Raw genomic sequence first — 19,684 nt, forward strand, 5'->3', positions numbered from 1 at the left:
AGGGGCAACAGTTTTAAACTGAAAGAGGGTAGGGTTAGATTGGACATAAGGAAGTTTGGTTTTTTTTAAACAATGAGAGTGGTGAGGCAGAGGCACAGGTTGCCCAGAGAAGCTGTGGATGCCCCACCTCTGGAAGTGTCCAAGGCCAGGTCGGAGAGGGCTTTGGGCAACCTGGGCTAGTGAAAGATGTCCCTGCCCTTGGCAAGGGGGCTGGACTAGATGGGCTTTAAAGGTCCCTTCCAACCCAAAAAACTATGATTCCATAATTCTAATATGAAATTCTAGCTTGGGCACAAGTGTATTGATCATATTTGCCATGTCCAGGTGTTCTCCTTCCAAAGGGAAGGTTATTCTTCCTTGCAGCACTTGCAGATCTTCTGAAAAATGTGAACTGAAAGTCTTTCAGCAACACCCCACGCTCCCTCTCCATTATTTTCTGTCATTCGGGGTATCACTGGACTTTATTTTACCAGAGTGTACCACTGGGTAAAAGACAACAGTTCTGGAGCAGCCCACACTTTTTTTGTGGGGATAACTTAGCTACACAAAGCCTTTTTTCCCTCGTTTCTTTTCCATGACCCTGAGGCTCCTTCCTCGCCTTCAGCAACAGAGATTCTTAAGTCAGTTTAATAATTCTCATACCCATCTTGCTTTTGTGGTCCTGCCCTACTCCTGTGTTTGTGCCAAAACAGCAGCGTGTGTGTGGTCACAGAAAGAACAAGATCAAGGAAAAAGTCTGGTTAAGAGAGAATTTTTGCAGGTTGTTTTTTTCCCTGAGCAGATCAAATTCCCAACTTATTACATGACCCAGCTGCACACACAGCTATCACAGCCAGGGTATGAAGACGAAGCTGCTTAATATTAGCACCACAAATGAACCGCTGTTAGGAGAAGTGGGCATGTTTATAGTTATTTTCCTAGCAACGGTTCTGCTGCCCAAACCAGTATTATTTCACAGACACATATCAGCAAAATCTATTATAAACTTTGTCCATATAGATACTTTTTAAAGCTGAGAAATTCTCTACAGACAACAATTATGCAAATACCATTACTCCCTTAAGACCACGCTCTGGTTCACTGCAGCCAGCAAATCTTTCCCTGCAAATGGAAGGGCTAAAGAAATCAAGATGCGTATTGTGTCAATGATACAAGGCACTGCAAGGGAAAAACGCGGCTTTGAGAGTGGACTGGAAGGCCCATTTTGGTAAAGCAAATAGATTAAGGGGTGATGGGAGGCAGCTAAATTAAGATCTGTTCTCACAAATGTTGTCTTGTCATTTAATCCGATGCCATAAAGAGTAAACATGCTTGAGTAGCGCTGTACAGATGTCAAACTGCCTAGCTCACAGCAATTTTGGGGCTCGTGGTGTTTGTTGGCTCTGAATCAGGGTAGAGAACCACCAAATAATACAGAAAAGGGGATCGCAGGTCAAGGTAACGCTGGCGAATGATGCCCCAAGGCAGATGGCCTCATCATACAGAGAGGAGCACCACATTCACGTGATACGGGTAAGTCTTTTGGAAACTATATCAAATAAAAGCAAAGTGACAGAACTGTTTGACAAGGAGGAACAACATAAAAGAGCAGAATTCAGGAAAAGTTGCCAAAATACTGGAAAGAAGCATATTTTTGTGTTTAGTGGTTTGTTTTTTTTAAATTGAGGACATTCCTTTGCTTCTTGCTAGTAGTCACTAAAAAAAAAAAATACTTGCCCTTATATAAAGGACCAATCCTTTTGTTAAGGCAGTGACTACTGCAGCAGAGACAGTTCTAATTACCACCACCATGCTAAATGGTAGCTACCAACATCTTCCAAATGGGCAGCATATCTACTTTTCAGAAGTCCTCTCCGGACACAACAGGGAGGAAAAGCACGACGGAATGAAAGCGTACCATCCCAGAGGCACTCCTGAAGAAATAATGGAAGTATCTTGCGACTACAAGAGTTACTGTCAGTCTGAACCCAGAAATGCCCACAAGGATGTGCAAGAGTCGATGCTGAGACAGATTTACTCACAGGTTGCCCTCCTACAAGTACTACTTCGCTGTCTGTACCCATCCCACCTTACAGCTCAGGCTTACCAGGCTGATTAGGAGGTAAGAATTTATTAAGCGGGAAAGGAGGTTACTTTCACATTGTTTGTCTGGACTGCTCCCTCACCAAGTGGCTTTCCACCTAAACTTTTTTTTAATTATTATCATCACAAGCACACATCTGATTGTGTGAGAAACATATCAAGAATAATAGATTGCTTTCTTTAAGCAACATATTTCTCTTTCAAATGCCTCAGAATAAATGGGTACCAGAAAGATACAACAACAAAATTTAGCACCTTCACCAATTTCCACCTTCCTCTTTAAAATTAGTATCCTTTAAAATTACTAGCCAGGCAAAAAAAATTTAAAACAAGATGAAATTCTGATAGAAGCCTTTTATTTTTATTTTTTTAAAGAAGTTGGGAAATGAAAAAAGGCAATAATACCCCCAACTGAAATGCCAAAAATAACTGGTAAAGTAACTACTGTACAGGGAACTCAGCAAACCTGTTGTGAGCTACTAGAGAAGTCTTACAATGATGAACGTAGAGGAAGGGACATATGTAGGATATAAGTAATATGGTTTTCATCCACGCTTACCTTGTTATTTCTTAAGCCTACCTATCGCGATTTAAATCGCTCCAACAACGTATTTCTTGAACAAAGATGCTGTATTTGTATAAATGAAGCTCTAAATGGTAAGTCTCATGCTTCAGTAGCAAAGTCACAGACACTATGCCCCATCTTTTGTACAGCCACACGTTTATAAATGATTTTAAGATGCACTACAGGTGCTTTTTTCAGCAATTTGCAGGGGAAAAGGCTGTGGATGGAAAGAGTAATGACATGCTAGGGGAAAACAACAAATATGGTTTTTACTTAGAAGAATAATAAGCAGAAGTATTCAAGACGCGGTAACTGAAGGCACTGGTGGAAAACACACGCATTTTTCTTCCATATAAGATTTCTGTTCTCTCTGGCTGAAGGCAGCACCCAAATTGCTTTTGCTTTTTAAGCAGTAGCCATTTGAATGTTTTGGGGAGGAGGGGGTTGGTTTTAAAGACAGATTTGATACACTCAGCACACACCACAATCCAAACAGCTGGACACAAATCCACTCCTTTATGTAAACATACCTTTAACAGTTTTGACAAAAACTTGTTTTTCTTTACTAGGGTCTTTCTCTTCTATTAGAATCCCATGGAAAATGCGCCCAAACGTGCCTATGAAGGGAACATACAATTAGTAAGCATTATATGGTTAAAACATGCTGATAACATTAATAGAACTTAATAGCTATTAAGAAAATAACGTATCAGCCACAGCAGAAAGTTAGGAACAACAGCAGTTATGGCGTAAGTCCTGAATACTCTATTAATAATAGTCAGCCAAACTACTGACAATATGTAACACAACCACCTCTCCTGCAGGAGGTAGGTTCAGAACTATATGCAGTAAATGCCTAAAGTTTTAGATAACTAAAACTTAGGGGGAGAATAGCAACAGAATCCAGTTACATTAAGTATCAGTACCGATGACTGGTTTAATTGCGGCAGTTCCATCTTTGTCAACTGTGTGCGCTAAAGCCTCCGGCTCTGTCCTTTTCTCATCCAGTCAGTCTGGAATTCTCTATTCCTCAAAGACTTTATTTTCAAGGCATTGGGTTTGCTTGGGGGTTTTTTCAGTCTCTCCAACATTTTTCCATTCACAAAATTTTAACGTAACTAGTTAAGTAAGAGGAGCTAACTGAACAGCTGGAGTAAGAACAATTGCAGCGTGGTGACACACAGAGAACTAATGTTTTATACAACTCAGGTTGGCAATGCTTCTCTGTCAATGCAGCCTATTGATACGTTACATCCCTTTCCCACTGATCCGTCCTGCCTGATTGGGTTGAAATATCTTTGGCAGGGATTGCCTTAGCCAGGTTGTACATCTTCTGGCACAAAGCGCAGGTGTCATTTGGTTTCTAAATACTTCACAGGGGCAGTGCAACATTTCTATCGTCTACCCTGGGACTGCAAGTAAATCCTGCAAGACAAATTGTATTCTTCCTAAGGAGCAGTTTAACTAAGGACACAAGGCAACCAGAAATATACAGCATGAATTATTTAAACTAAATCTCTCCTATCTTGGTTCTTGATGACGTCAAGAAAGCAACTTAAATATGTATTTCCAATATACAGATATATTTAGAAGTCAAATGGACGATAGCACCTTGTACTGAAGTTTGTTATGGTATCAATGTATTTTTAAATGCTGGAAATAAAAGAGAATGGGGAAGCGTGTAAAAGTAGTTATGACTAGAAAATAATTTTCATGCAATCCAATACCTAGACATAGTAAGACTTCAATGCAGCATGCCTGTATGGTCCATGGTGTGGGCTTTTGTTGTTTGGGGTTTTTTAATGGTACCCTGAAAGACTTCTATCTTAGTAGGAATTGTATGTCACTGGTGTTCTGCAACATTTAGATACACAACTGTGAATGCATTGTTTCTGCCTCACTCTCCTCTGGGCTTTTTGCAGATGAGGCTGTTTATATTCCAGACTAGACATCAAAGTCATTTCTCTACTTCACCAGCAAATGGTAAAGGGCCACTTACTGTTAACATCTGCTCTCCGTTTACTACAAGTGGAGCTATTCCATTCAAAACTACTTTATTTTCTTTTTAAGACACCTACATTTTTGCCTTACATCTACTATCACGACAGTTTGATGCAGGTTCAGAATCAGGTGCTGCACAAGCCCAGTGAGACACAAGGCTCTGACAGATCCCTCCTCCTTTGCGCACACTCAAACCCTGGTGCTTTGCATTTTCCAACTGGTTACACCACAGCGGAGCCATAATCTCCTAAATTTATAAAATGTTCAAGCAGGTTAAATTATGGAAGCTACTTGAAGTTTATAATGAATCTCTGGCCAAGACTTGTAATATATCTTTACATTCCATTTGCAGCACTTCGGAATTCTTGAAAATTTTATGCTTCTTCCCTTCTGAAGCCTCATGACAGCAGCTCAACTCTGCTACAATCCTGAACTAAAACTGACGATTGTTCATCAGGATCTGTCTTCTAGTCCTCTAATTTTTGAAGGTTTTGACAGACTCAAATACCAACTGAAGGCCAAGGAGCCAGATCCCAGTATTAATTGGGTCCGCATTGCCTTCAATGATCATTTAAGCCACATCTCATGGAAATTTTTTGTTTTGATTATTTACTTTTGTTAAGAGAAGCTCTCCTGCAGTCACTTGCAAAAGTGAGTTACTTTATCACTCACAGTCCCAACTGGTTACCTCATTCCTTAACCACCTAACCCCTTCCTTTATTTAAAGGGCCAGATTATTAAGACAGACAAGCATAACGTAAGACAGACAGAATGATTTACTGAGCATGATTAGTTGCTCCTCCATTCTAACGAATTCTGGAAACTGCTTTCCCCACACCCCAAATGCAAACATCAGTCATCTTTCTTCTCCTCCACCAAAGTGAAAGATCAGAAACATCATCCATGAAGAATTTCAGAAAGCTCTAGCTATAAATAAAATAAAAAATTATATATATACACCATGTTGTAGCCAACAAGTGCCTGAGTCCTGTAAATACCTTCTTGGAGCACATCTTTTAGAGTTATCCTCTCCCTGGAGATGGCTATGTCCTTCACTTTAGCTTTCGCTTCCATTAGAGTGACACTTTTAAGATCATTCTTCTCTATCCGTAACGTAGGATAACCTGAGGAGCCAGCAGAGCCAAACAAACCAATATAAATACCCTTATAATGTGAACACAAGCACATTGCTTCACCTCAGCACCACCTACAGGCATAAAGACATGCAAGCAGCACGTACTTAAACCGATTAGGTATTAACCTTAAAGAGATTACAGTATTAAATAACAAAGACAGAGAAGTCACGTGAATATAATCATCCATGAGAAAGAAAAAAATCACAGAGGAATTCTAGATATTGTCATGCAATCAAGTCTCATTAACAACAAGTAAATAAAACTCCTCCTTACGAGCTGAAGCTGATTAACATGACGCTGCACTTCCCTGACAACAAAGAAATAAAGATCACAGAGGGTCGAGACTGTCAGAAGTCTTGTTGGAGTAAGGAAGATGCCTTACGCTGGCAGGATATAACCAGAACTACCAGTGCCCTCTCCTGGCACTTGTAGACATCTAGATACGCTAGTCAGGCCTTAATATTTTTGTACAAGTTTATGAATCGCTAGAGAAAAATCTTGAGCATTACTTCAATGATAATTTTTTTTTTAAACACTACTGAAAGCAAGGTTAATATGATTGTGGAAGGACTAAGAATGTTTTTCCTGTTTATTTTGTGCATTCGATATTTTTTCTTACATTTGTTTTCACTGTTTTACCGGGGCTGTCCCAAAACCACTAAGAGACACTGTGAAACAACACAGACTGAACACAGCAAACGGGTGCCATTTAGGCACAGCTGCTACCATGCTCGTCAAGGTGAGGAGGGTTTCATCACCACGGGCTTGGTTTGTAGGCCAAAGTCATGACAAGTCCTTCTCTCCCCTTTTGCCACAGGCTCAGTAATGAGTTTTCAGGGTTATGTTCAAATTAACCAAATGTTATCACTTAAAAGGGCCAACCTAAACACCTGGAGTTGACAGGTCGTCAACAGCAGAATGTCATCTGAGGTAAGAGACAGAAAATAAAAAGGCTGGGGAGGGACTTCGGCTGACAAGAGGGAAAACCAGCTCAAGAATCAGTTGCATGCTAAGGTCTCTTCCAAACTCTGTAGAAAGGAATTTTTTAATTTTTTTTTTTTTCAAATTAACACTTCTACTAAATAAATTTTAAAGGCAGCTTTGTCAAGTGAAGATGAACTCATATGACAAAAAAGATCCCTTTTTGTTTTTTTTTAAGGGAGATAGATATAGTACAATTTAGAAGAAAGCCAAAACTTTCCCAAAGTCGCAGGAGTTCAATCTTAGGTAAACCCCTGCTTCCACATGTGGGGAGGAAACAAGAAAACACAGTAGGGCTGAACAGGAATCACAACATTTCTGCAGTGCTCCCTCATGAACTGGGATGGTCCGTATCACTACTAAGTGCAATCAGAAGAAAACAGGAGAGGCTTTTGGGGTCTTATTGGTTGCTTTAAAAAAAAACAAAAATCAAGTCATTAATCATTATTTTTACCTAGCCCTAAATAACAGATCTACATTGACATTCTACTCATTAAATTGCTGAACAAAGTCTCTCCAGGCAATTAATGCAAAACTCAATGATCTTAGAGGCCTTTTCCAACCTAAGTGATTCTATGATTCCATGGACCATTACAGAAGAGAAAGACAATCACCGGTGGCAGTAGATGAAAACAGGAGTTGTTTAAATTAAACTTTCTGAAAAGGGCAGGAGTGCCAGGGTACTATTTCAGCTTGGCAGTTCCCACTCTATTGAGAAAAACCAGCATTTTCAGTTTAACAGAAAAATGGTTTGTTCCTCTGACCAGGCTCCCCCATTTTTCCACACCACGATTGGTGCTTAGAGGGTACCACAAGCACATTCAGAGACCTGAGTGAACCAAAAACCCCATCGCTCTACAGAAGTGGTCAGTTTTTGGCTGAATTATCTTGCAGCCTAGCAGTGTAGGTGCCAGCACAAGGGAAAGGCTCACGGTCAGCCTCATGAGACCGAGCTGCCAAGGAACTGCACACCAAGTGCATCCCTAAACCGTCCAGCTTCCCTGCACCTGAACAGTCCCTTCCCTGGAGCGATGCTATATGGGATATCCCTCCACTAATGAGGGCAGACAATAATTGGAGGAGTAAACACTCTGCAGGTATCAAAATACCTCCAATGATCACAGAATTAACACTGACCAGTCTATCCCAGAGGATATAAAACACTACCACCTTTCCCTCTCATTCCCTGCTCTTTTTAACTATTTAACATTCTCTCAAGCAAAGCTGTAAACAAGAAGAAATGATGAATATATCACCCTTGTAAAACTCTTCCCTCCATTCGTTTCCTTTGCAGGCTGCAGCAATAAGATGGAAAAAGACTAATCGGCATAACCCCTACCACCAAATACTCTGGCTGTGTCCAAGAGGGTCTGTAATTAGATTAACACTTACTGGTTACTGGAGTTGCATTGTTTGGCGTGTCAGCTCGCAAGTACTGCGTCGTCTGTGTGGAGGGTTGGGATAAACCTTGTGAGCTACTGCTGTCACTAATGCTGTTTTAAAACAAAAAATGGACATGAAACACGACTGCTTGCCACTGTAATAAATTCAAAATTAACATATCAAAGTTAAAACCAGAAGATTTCCCAGGGTAGACTTTAAAAGAAAAGCATTTTTAAAGTCTCTCACACATTAAAACGTATTGCAGGTAACTCAAATCTCAGCATTCCTGTCCTTTGAGTGCAAACAACTCCCTCCTATTTGTTTTGCAGAATTTGCTCTATTTTCCAGCACCAGCCCCCCCACTTTTGAAAAATCAAGGTGACAAAAAACATTTCTTGCAAGACCCACCCTGTCATACCAGAAACAAGACGACTATTATACTCCAGAGAAGACTCGTATGCATTTGTTTTGTGGTACCAACATCCCACTGAGAATCAACAATGACCACAGAAGTTTGAAAGCAGATGCCAGAGCCAAACGCAGAGGCACCCATAACACCCTGCAAAGCTGAACCAGCTTTTTCAGCTGGAGTGATCTCTGATCCCCTCTTGCTTCCTCTGGGCATGCCAGCTGGAGTGACATCTGCTGCCCTTTAGCTCCTGTACTGGAGCAAATATTGAAAAAATATTCCCTAGTTGACTGTTGCAAATGGTTGGTTGCCCTATACCACCGTACTCGTGACTCTTTTACAGCCCGAGCCTACTTTGTCATTCCTCTCTCCACAGATACTTGTTGCCCCTTCCAGGGCCATCTACAATGAACTTTTGGGATATTTTCTTTGGGTAGAAGGACTGTAGCTGCACATAGTTTTCAAAAAACAGGCAAACAGAATCCCAGACTTGTAGGGTTTGGAAAGAACCTCTGGAGATCATCTCGTCCAACCCCCTGCTAGAGCAGGATCACCCAGAGCAGGTTGCACAGGATCACATCCAGGTGGGTTTGGAATCTCTCCAGAGAAGGAGACTCCACAACCTCTCTGGGCAGCCTGTCCCAGTGCTCAGTCACCCGCAGAGGGAAGAAGTTTTTCCTCATGTTCAGATGGAACTTCCCGTGTTCCAGTTTGTGCCCATTGCCCCTTGTCCTGTCGCTGGGCACCACTGAGAAGAGTCTGGCCCCTTCCTCTTGACACCCACCCTTTAGATATTGATAAGCGTTGATCAGATCCCCTCTCAGTCTTCTCTTCTCCAGACTAACCAGCTGCAGCTCTCTCAGCCTTTCCTCATACCACAGATGCTCCAGTCCCCTCATCATCCTCATAGTCCTCCACTGGACTCTCTCCAGCAGTTCCCTGTCTGTCTGGAACTGGGGAGTCCAGCACTGCACACAGAACTCCAGCTGTGGCCTCACCAGGACAGAGAAGAGGGGGAGGAGGACCTCCCTCAACCTGCTGGCCACACTCTTCTTAATGCCCCCCAGGACACCACTGGCCTTCTTGGCCACGAGGGCACACTGCTAGTCATGGAGAACTTGTTGTCCACCAGGACTCCTAGGTCCTTCTCCACAGCACTGCTTCCCAGCAGGTCATCCCCTAACCTGTACTGGTGCCTGGGGTTGTTCTTCCCTGGGTGCAGGACCCTACACTTGCCATTGTTGAATTTCATTTGGTTCCTCTCTGCCCAACTCTCCAGTCTGTCCACGTCAACTACAGCTTAAACCGTAGCAGAATGTTTTCTGTCTTATCCTCACAGACAACGTCCTATGAAAAAGAGGTGTTGTGGCTGTCATGGCTTAAGAACAAGTGTGAGAAAGTTTGCAGGCAAGGGCTGTACCTGTTACCAGCTCAGATGGCAGGGCCAGAAGAAGCTTTTTTGATCTCTCTCCCAAACACACACAAACATCCCCCCCTTTTTTGAAACTTAAAAGCTTCTCCATTTCTGCTGACTGTATCGGGAGAACAAAGAAGATATTGTTTCTGGGTATAACCCTCTGCCTTGCCAAATAATCAATGTTCCATTTGCTTCTTGGGCTGCTACTGAGCACTGACCAAGCAGTGCTAGCCATCCTTGCAGGATTTTTAGACGTGCTTGGCAATGTCCTCAAGGAACACTGTTAGCTTTGAAGCAAGATTTCCTTTAAAAAAAAGAAAGCCAAGTCAACTCTTCCCCATTATACCATAGCCACAGATGCACCCACTGAGGGTTTTCTTTTTTTTTTTTTCTTTAGAACAGAATCTACTAATCCTCACAACACAAACATCAGGGTTACTGATTTATAGTTGGCCTTGATCTCTCTCTGGAAACCTTTTTTTAAAGTCATTCCCATGTTAACTGTCTTCCAGGTGTAGGGTTCCAGCATAAGCACAAGGTTAAAAGCCACATTGGTGGTCTGCTACTCCGCTTTAACCTCCTTTACAGTTTTTGAATGAATATTCTCTGGTGCTAGCAACTTATTACTGCTTATTTCAACTGTTTGCACTACTGCATCAATATGATCCACTCTCCATTGAGTTCCCTGGAAAGAAGTGTCCTGGCACAGTCACTGCATTAAACACCGATGCGGAACTTGCATTTCATTTTCCTGCTATGGCTGGAAACTCCTTTTGTAACTTGATCACCTACTAGCCCTACAGATTTCTTTGGCTGGCTTCCTGCTGCAGGCAAGCTTGAAAAAGGAATTATTCTTTTTATGCCTGTTGCAAGTTTGAAAAACTACTTTTTTGGTTGGCTTCATTCTGTTTTTTAGGTTTAACTTGCTCATGTTTATGAGCTTTCTTGGTTTTCTCACTTGCACACTACGTCAGCTTTTTGAACGATGCCTTTTCGCTTTTAATAACCTCCATTATCCTGCTGGTAAGCCATGCCAACTTTCTTTGGCACTTTTTCAAGTGCCTTTGATGAGAGGTATGCAAGCATTTGCTCTGAACTTTCAATACAATGTTCTTAAATAGTCCATGTGCAGCCTGTAGACGCAGCTGCCTAGTTTTAGCCTCTATTTAACAACCTTCCTCACTTTTATTTAGTTCTGGGTTTTGAAATCAAGAGCAACGGCAGCAGGTTTTTCAGCCTCTGCTGCTCCTGGGAGGTTGTTCACCCTAATGACGTTCTCTTTGATTCAGAATCCCTTTACAGCAATATTTTGAGCCAAATCAAAAGTTGTTGCTTCTCTTACCAGTTCCTCGACTAGTTGCTAGGTCAAGTAGTCACTGATCATCCGTAACGCTGGCACATAACATCAAGGCTGAATTGTAACACTGAACCAGTTTCTCAAGCAAGCATCAAAACATCACCTCGCAGCCTGTTTGCTGGCTCCTGTGCACGCTGTCCGCTCTGAAAACAAAACTCGGCAGATCCTAATTTTCAGGCACGTTTTGCCTCTGTTACACCTTTACTACACCACTGGTTGACCACAGCTCTTACCCAGGAGCCCATCCAAGGTTTGGTCAGTTCAGGCACCTTTGGGCTCAGAACACAAGTCAGCACGTGGCTCTCTGAAGAGCTAAATCCCACTATCTGCGCAAACTTCACAGAAATTATCAGAAGGCCACATGCTGATTTACAGCAAATTCTTTAACACCTGCAAACCACGGAGCATTAACATTAGATGAATTTTTAGCTTGTACCTCCACAGAAACCAAGTACAATCTGATCACACAGCTAGGATGAGACAGTCTCTCAAAACCTCATAGATGACACTGCTCATGCACTCTAGCAATATCATGCTTTTTCTTTCTGAAGTAAAGCAAGCTGCACATCCTTTACCACCTTCTATTGATTAAAAACCCTCAACAGATGATTAGGCACAAACGAATTGAGGAAAACTGACAAGTCATTCGGTTAGATAACCAAGCACTCAGAAACCATGCTACTTCCTACACCAACACTCCCCAGAAACCAAGTGGTCAGGAGACATCAGAGGAGTAAATGGCAGAAAGAAAACCAGAAAGAAACAGAGGAATGGATAGGGAGGAAGATGAAGAGATGGAGCTGCTCCGAGACTGTTCCTGCAGGCAGGAACAGAAACAGTTCGAGATATCCTTTCAATAGGGGTGACCACCCACGGGCCCGACTGTTTTCTGAAGTATTCGGTTTCTAAAGTGTCTGCTTCTGAACAGTTGCATCTGACACTGCTTGTTCACATGGCCTCAGCAGAGCCACAGTCCACCTGCTTTTTCAGCCCCCCTTCCGCCTCGATGTTTAATCCCCACTCAGCTGACCATATTGCCCCTGGGTTCGCATTACAAGTTCTTTTTTGCATGCATGTGACAATTTGGTTTTTCTGGATTGAAAATACATTTGGGAGAGTGCCACATTTTTCAGCTTTGTAACCAACCAGTTGTAACCCAGACTTTACCCTAAGGCCAAAGTGAATACTGGTACATCAATCGAAATAGAGAAAACTGAAATTCAATCTCCTGTATCTACCAAACTTCCCTTCAATCCTGACAATCCCTGTAGACCTGATTCTGTCCAAACTTCCCCACTGCATCTCTTCCACACAACTATTATGGCAAAACCCTCCCACCCCAGAAACAGCAGAGCACCTGCAACTGCTACCTTTCTGCAGTACAGCACTTACCACAACTCTACACAGGTAGTAAGTAATTGCTCCTGCTTGACATCAAGAGCAGAAATTGCAAGCAACTACAGAGAGCTCATTTTGAGAGCAGAACTCCCACAAACCTGAGTAAACGTGTCCCAAAAGTGCACTTGAAAAGCTTGAACACATACCTGTCATCCAACTCTATCCTTTTCATGCTGTGGAGATGCAAGACAGCTAATATTATTGCCACCAGGAATATAACGGCACAGCACACACCTACGCTGATATAAAACACACGGGTAGAAGTGGTGGGAGCTGCGTTTACAGGATCAACTGAAATAGAAAGGTGAAAAGTTACTGAACCTTTCTTAAAAAAAGCCCCAAAACCCCACAAATTACATTTTTCTTAGTTCCCAGCAGGCTGACATGTCAGGAGGGCAGTGCTGCTGTCCCCAGACTCGCCCCCAGTGCCCTGCCACCCTGATCTGGCAGGAGCAGGCAGCAGGAGCCAGCACATAGATGCAGACTGTGGTAATCCCCAGAGAAGTGAGCACCACATTTCCTGCTGCAGCAAAGCAGGGCAGGGCCCAGCAAGCCACTCAATGCCTCCATTTATTTACTGGGACAAAAGGAGGGTTCCTACTGAGGGATAAAAGCTAGCCAGGAATCTCTCAAAACAGTCTTGTTGGTCCTGCTGGTTCTACCTCGCAGAACCCCTCGACTCTCTCTCCTCCATGACTCCCACGCTGCAAACGCAGTAGGGGAGCACGGACAAACGCGGCCTCCGGCGCAGCAAGTGGCACAGACTGGGGCTGGAAGAGCAGGAGTCACACTGGGGCACGCACCAATACAGTAAATAAAATGAGACTAACACCTAGACGCAGGGTGCTAGCAGTGCTTACACGCTGACCGAATGTGCCCCAGCACACAACTTCCACTTGTCCTCCTGATTTTAGGGTACAACGGGTGGATTACAGCCCCCTGACCTGCATCTTAATACAGTAACGTTAACAGGGCAGTTAATCCTCTTTCTCAAAAGAATCGCTATTGCAGTAATTTAGAGCAAAATTCTGTTACGGCATCTTGGCAGCAGAGGGTTTGTCTGCTGTGCCAGCCTTCAGCTGGTGCTAACAGCAACACGGGCGGAGGGACTAGAGGCAGGACACATCCCCAGTTTTAAATGATGGATTGTGGAGAACGATTGCCCTCGAGAGAGAGCAGGTGGTAAAAAGAAGACTGAGCAATGCGCTCCGCTTTCAAAAAGCATTTTGGCAAAATTGTTTACATTTTGGGTGCCACAGAGGCTGAGCACAGTCAGTTGATGCTATTTCCAGCTAGAAGAGGACTGAGTAAAAGAAACCACCTCATTCAACAATGACAAGTCAAAACAGCAAACCACACAGGTCCTCATGTCAAGAAGACAGGTCAGAGCCATGTACGGAAACCACAGCTCTTAAGAAGCGATTAAAAAAAAGTTGTTAGGAGACTTGGAATAGGTTTCTTTCACCTTCGCTAGTATATGTTCCCAGTTAAAATAATGAATTACCAAAACATCCCACTAAAATACTGGGTATAGTACAGACAACCTGGGGAGTGTTTTCATTGGGAATGCTGTGGAAACAGAAAGAACATGACAAGTTTTTCATTTTTTACACCCAAAGTAAGTTGCACACTCAGAATTACTTACAGATAGCCTTGCTGCTGTTTTTGTCAGATGTTGGAGATTTTAATTCTGGTTCAAGCTCTAAACAGATGAGAGAAAACCATTAAGCTTGATACACATTTCTTGTTGCAGTCCTTCAACAGAAATCAATTGCCTCATTTATCGAAAAACAAATCTGCTTTTCCAAATAGGCAAGTTGACTCCAGGACAACTATAGTTATCTCCAGATTTCCATTTTAAATGCCTAACCATTGTGTAATAAAAATCGCACTTTAACACAGGTCAGATATAGCGCACTTTAACACTGACACGGGTCAGATATATTTCATCACCGATACATACGTCCATTGAGGCCATGAACCTACTGAATCTACCTACCTCAAAAAACCCTCCGGCTCGTCCAAAATCCAAAGCAGCAGACAGTAGAAAGAGGAGGTGCAGAGCATGTGAGCGTATGCTAAGACACTAAACAAAGACCTCACAGAATCAGTTACTACAGGATAGAAAATAATATCTTGAACGTTCAGTCAATGCTACCCTGACCTTTTGGCAGAAATTCTAATGCTACTCATCCTAGGAAAACGTTAGAGATGCAGCCTTGAGCACTGCGTCTTCTCGGCTGATGCCACGGTCATAGGTGTTTTAAAACTGAAGGATGAAAGTGGTAATACCCATTTAAACACTCAGAAAAATGGCACAGAAGGCCTAAGGACAATACTCAGGTTTGTGTGCGCAAGTAGTCCTTTAGAAAGGGGCTAAGTCTTCTTTAAGCTTACTACGAGTCTGGTTACTAAGAGGAGCAGAGCAAAGCAAGGGAAAGCAGGCTGTGGAGATGACTTCACATGAACCTCGCTGAGGACTAGCACATGGCTGAGGCAACGTAAGGGATTTCTGTGGCTGCAAAGGCACAGTCCCACTTGCGCATCCCCCTTCCTGCTCCCAGCTGTGAAGAGTTGCTTCCTCCCTGCACAGCCCCTTCCGACTCCGTGGTAAGCCAGTTCAGCTTGACAGACTTGTGAAAAAGTAATCCGGGGAAGGCGGAGGGAAAAATATGACAATTTTTCTTCTTCCCCCCTGCTTTTAAACTTTAGGAGGAACCATTACAAATGCCTTGAGCAAAACTGCTATCAACCTCCTACATATTTTTAACTTCTGCACTAAATTTAAATCAGAAATCCCCAGATGCTCTATACCAATTCAACACACATCAAAAAAAGTAGTTGACTTTTTTTTTTATGAACCCACAGAAACACGATTTTGTAAGAATCACTTCTGCATGATTTAGGAAGTGGTGCTCACACACCCCCAGATAACACCTTCCAGAAGTTCATCCTTAGACATTCATACTCAAGGTAAGTGACAAACTCCTCCTGAAAAGCCAACTACTGTCCTTAAAAGCTCCAAGTAAACCAAACAGTGCCAGGAGGAACATGTAAAGAGAGACACGGCCATCCTCAAACGCTGCCCAGGATACCAAAGACTTTTTTCAGGAGGGTATAGTTCTTGGGATTCTCCAAAATAATTTTCTTCTGATGCCTATGAAAATACTTCAGGGAAGCAGCAACAGGAGATAGCTGCTGCAATCCCAGAATAAATTGTGCTTGCCTATTCCTAAGTCAAAACACAGAAGAGTCAATTTGGGGTTTCTGAAGTCTGTGTTATCTACCAAGATCATTTTGCACTCTACACCTGAAAGACTAACGCCTGCTTCGATTTATTACATAGTTAACTTTATCTCATTTTATAAACTAAGTAGATTTAGATATCAATTCTTAAAACAATGTGAATATTCCAAGTGCTGCAGTTTTGAGGAAACTAGTTTCTTCCTTCCAAGCACAACAAAGAAAATGCTTTTTGTCTATATGTAAAAAGATCAGTCAATGCAGCAGAACACTTGGGAATTTGTTCATCCATGAGTTTCTGCTTTTACCAAAAGTCTCCATTCGTCTCAAAGGCAAAATTTTACCTGGTTTCTTCCTATCCTCTCCACATTCACCCTGAGGGACTGTTACTCCTGTCCTGGATCATATACCTTTCCACTCCTTTCTCCTATCATACTTTTACACTAAAAGCTTGTTAATATTTGAAACTTAGTGTCTTACTTTTGTAGCACATTTTCCTTCGTTTGAAATTTAAAACTGTGATGTTTTTGGATGAATTTATTGTCAAGTTGAGCTGCATTAGTATTGTGACCTCAGAGTCGAGTCTGCCGGTGCAGGAGAGTTCGACACGAAACACTGCGAACAGACAACAAACAGGCGTTACAATTCAGTTTGAACACCCTTCAGACATTGTGGTAAAAGAATATTTAAATAAGGGTCTTTCTAGATGATGTTCTTAACATACATTTTAAAATAACTTGCTATTAAGAAATGCTATTTTAGCCTTCAGGCCTTGTAATTTCAGACAACTATTAAAGCACTAAGGAGCATAAATGTTAAATGTTTATATGTGAGTTATATTAAGAGCTTATAGATTACTGAAAAAAATTATATCTGTGGATAAACGACCATTAGCCTTCCTTTATCACTGGAGTTAAAGTGCTGCCACAAGAAAAACCTCCATTATCACAGAAAACCAGAAAATTTAGTTTTTCTTGTCTCTCAAATGCTATTAAGGTTAGCCTTTTTCACAACAGTTAAGTTTGAGTATTTTGCACTCTGCATATCTGACTGGAATCAAAGCTTAAATTAATCTAACATTTTCTTTCTAGCGTATAGATCAGTATTATTTATGCATATCTAATGATGCATATCTTATTTATGAATATCTAACAGAGTACAAAGAACCACAGTTGAATGAGCAAGGAACCATGATCACTTGCACATTTCCTGAAACAAATAACGTTGTTTCAAGTATAAATTCTATGGAGGAGCTAATGCATATTCAAGAGTGTTTTCTCAAGTTTAAACTTACCATAAGCACGTCAATGTATTAATGACTCCTATATATCTTGAAATGTCATCTCTATAGGCTAGAGAAATTAAAGAGTGTGGATTTTAAAAAGCCATGCAACTGCTAATGATTATCGTAGAAGAGGAACAGGAACCTTGTGTGTGTGTACACACACATCAAAAACACCATGTTTCCTTTCCAGGAAAATCTCTATCCTCCACTAAACGGGGGGGAAATATTGCTCTCGGACTAATAGTCTCAATCTATAATACTGTTTTATCTGTGTCATAACTGTTGCAGAAGGCCTGTAAACACATTATGTTTAATAGAGAGAAAGTATGCTCTTGGGCAACACTACACACGTTTTGGAAAAAACAAAGTACCACCAGAAAGCATTTTTGGTATCGGCACTCGCTGTGCACTTTCGAGGGGTGGTGAGTTTACCTGAAAGGGTGCGAGGAACTTCTCCTTGGAGGGAAATGTTGGCCTGGGGCATCGCCATAGTCATGGGATTATCTACCTGAAATCCCAGTTTATACTCAACCTGTAACAACAGGTGGGAGATAGAAAATATGTAAGCATTCTCTACAGTAGTAAACTGAAACACTGCATATCTTTTCATAATTCTTGAAATTAAAAAAAACGTGTCTTATTTTCAAAGACTTGTGGTGATTTTAAGTGCCCAAATTCAAGGTTTCGTATATGAAGTTTAATGTCAGACTTTTGTGATCATTCAAATTAAGAAAGTCAAAATGGAAGCCACTCTTGAAATCATTCTTGAAAGTTTGGTGCAGAATGTAAAGTACTGTATTAAAAAAAAAAACAACACCACAAACCTCACTAGCTGAGGTTTTTAAACTTACTTGTTCAAAAGCCAGTTTGTTAAAGCCATAAGAATTCAAGAAATTGCCCCTCCTCTAGTCAGTTTGATAAATTACACAGCCAAAACTGCTTACAAGCAGTTTATACAATTATAGTCAAGGTTTTGTTTCCACTTAAGAAGCTGTTTCTGCAAACATTCATTCAAAAAAGTATGGGACCTATTGCAACTAAGGCATAAACTCCTGTTGGAAATTCACACTCACTTGAATGAATTTGGTGCGACACTGACCCATTAGCTTCTTCCCCCCCCCTTCTAAAACATAATAGGATGCGTTATGCTATTAATTTATTTTTCAGTCAAGATGCCAAGGGTAGAAACATAACCCAGTCTCTGAACTCCTATAAACTGCACTACGCCCATCCTACAAAGTGAGCACAGAAGACGATGAGTGGTGCAATGATGGTAATGGAAGGAGGGCTACACAAGCTCAGAAATTCCTGTTCAAAATTCAGAGAGAAGCCCAAGGAAACTCAGGGCAAGGACACAGTGATGCAGGTAGCTCCTGGCCGAAGTACGTAACAACAAGGAAACTCCTTCAAAGGTCCTATTCAAATGCCAAGCAACTGAACTGCCTGTGAAGGTGGAATACAATAGCAAGTAGAAGGGCTGGCTTGCACTGCACCGTTTCAGGCCAAAATTCACATCTCCTAAGAAGTTACACCTCAAAGGAAAGAACACTGGCAGAAGGAATCTTCAGAAATTGTATTGGTGGAGTTAAATATCACTGCTGCTACTGCAGTCTTTCCTACTTAAGGACAGAAGAATAACCATCACTCATTTTAAAAAAAAAAAACCAAACCAAAAACCCGAACATCTGGCAAAAGCTAAACAGATCATTTCATATACAAAACCAAATTGTTAAGTAACTGGAAATCCTTCAAAATATAAAAGCACATGCAATCTTTATGACAGCTGTTGCTGCATGCTCCGGCCATGGTGATTAAGTGAAATAAAAATCTCTTTCCATTTAATCAGGGCTCAGTAATAACATACTAGATGCTACTTTTATAGGTTCTTCTTGTCTCCAAACATACATTTCTAGAAATGTCTACAAAATATTTGATTTCCAGAGGCTTCAGTTCATGGCTGCCCCTTCTGTGTGTTCACTGCACCACCAGAAGAGATTCCACAGCCAGTAGCTTGTATATATACACATCTAGCTTGCTAGAAGTGTAAAACAGTTCTAAAGAAGTGCTTAACCTTTCTAAAACAAGAAAGGAAGAGTTTGGATACCTACTATCTTAATTTATTGCCTGCAATCATATAAGTAATTCTTTTACACCTAGCATATGCTAATTTTTGCAAAGACAAAAGCAATAAGTTATGGTAGTGGGTATTGTCTAAGCAATACAGATGATGTATCAAGTACTCAAAGACACAAGTTATGCCTGCTTACCTTGGATTTAGCATACCAGCTGAAGTGAAGATTGTTGGTCTCACTGGGTACTAAGAGATTGAAGGACAATGCATAGTGATTAACCACATCATTCCTCACATAAGACAACTCTGCATCAAGACCTGTAATGAGAAAGAAAACAGTAAGACAGGGAAGAATG

General features: G+C 41.6%; 1 protein-coding gene and 1 long non-coding RNA gene across 4 annotated transcripts in view; one reads left to right on the forward strand and one right to left on the reverse strand.

Annotated features, from left to right (window-relative positions):
* Positions 1 to 19,684, reverse strand: part of RYK (receptor like tyrosine kinase) — a 61,908-nt gene that overhangs the window by 24,290 nt on the left and 17,934 nt on the right. Inside the window, exons 2-9 of one of the 2 annotated variants that reach the window (XM_054835635.1) lie at positions 19,525 to 19,646; positions 17,690 to 17,789; positions 16,453 to 16,587; positions 14,375 to 14,431; positions 12,876 to 13,020; positions 8,158 to 8,258; positions 5,647 to 5,772; positions 3,178 to 3,264 (exon numbers count right to left, since the gene is read on the reverse strand). In XM_054835635.1, coding sequence (XP_054691610.1) covers positions 3,178 to 3,264; positions 5,647 to 5,772; positions 8,158 to 8,258; positions 12,876 to 13,020; positions 14,375 to 14,431; positions 16,453 to 16,587; positions 17,690 to 17,789; positions 19,525 to 19,646 — 873 coding nt within the window. Of the gene's footprint in view, positions 1 to 3,177; positions 3,265 to 5,646; positions 5,781 to 8,156; positions 8,259 to 12,875; positions 13,021 to 14,374; positions 14,432 to 16,452; positions 16,588 to 17,689; positions 17,790 to 19,524; positions 19,647 to 19,684 lie in introns of both variants that reach the window. The other variant, XM_054835634.1, reaches the window with a different exon arrangement.
* LOC129210104 (uncharacterized) lies at positions 1,356 to 5,601 on the forward strand. 2 transcript variants are annotated; one of them, XR_008578304.1, is made up of 3 exons: positions 1,356 to 1,512; positions 1,845 to 2,101; positions 5,001 to 5,601. It is a non-coding gene; the product is annotated as an uncharacterized LOC129210104 (long non-coding RNA). The 2 variants fall into 2 exon arrangements; XR_008578305.1 differs by lacking the exon at positions 5,001 to 5,601 and adding an exon at positions 4,026 to 4,136.

The sequence above is a fragment of the Grus americana genome, chromosome 9 (assembly GCF_028858705.1).
Source record: "Grus americana isolate bGruAme1 chromosome 9, bGruAme1.mat, whole genome shotgun sequence".
Lineage (NCBI taxonomy): Eukaryota > Metazoa > Chordata > Aves > Gruiformes > Gruidae > Grus > Grus americana.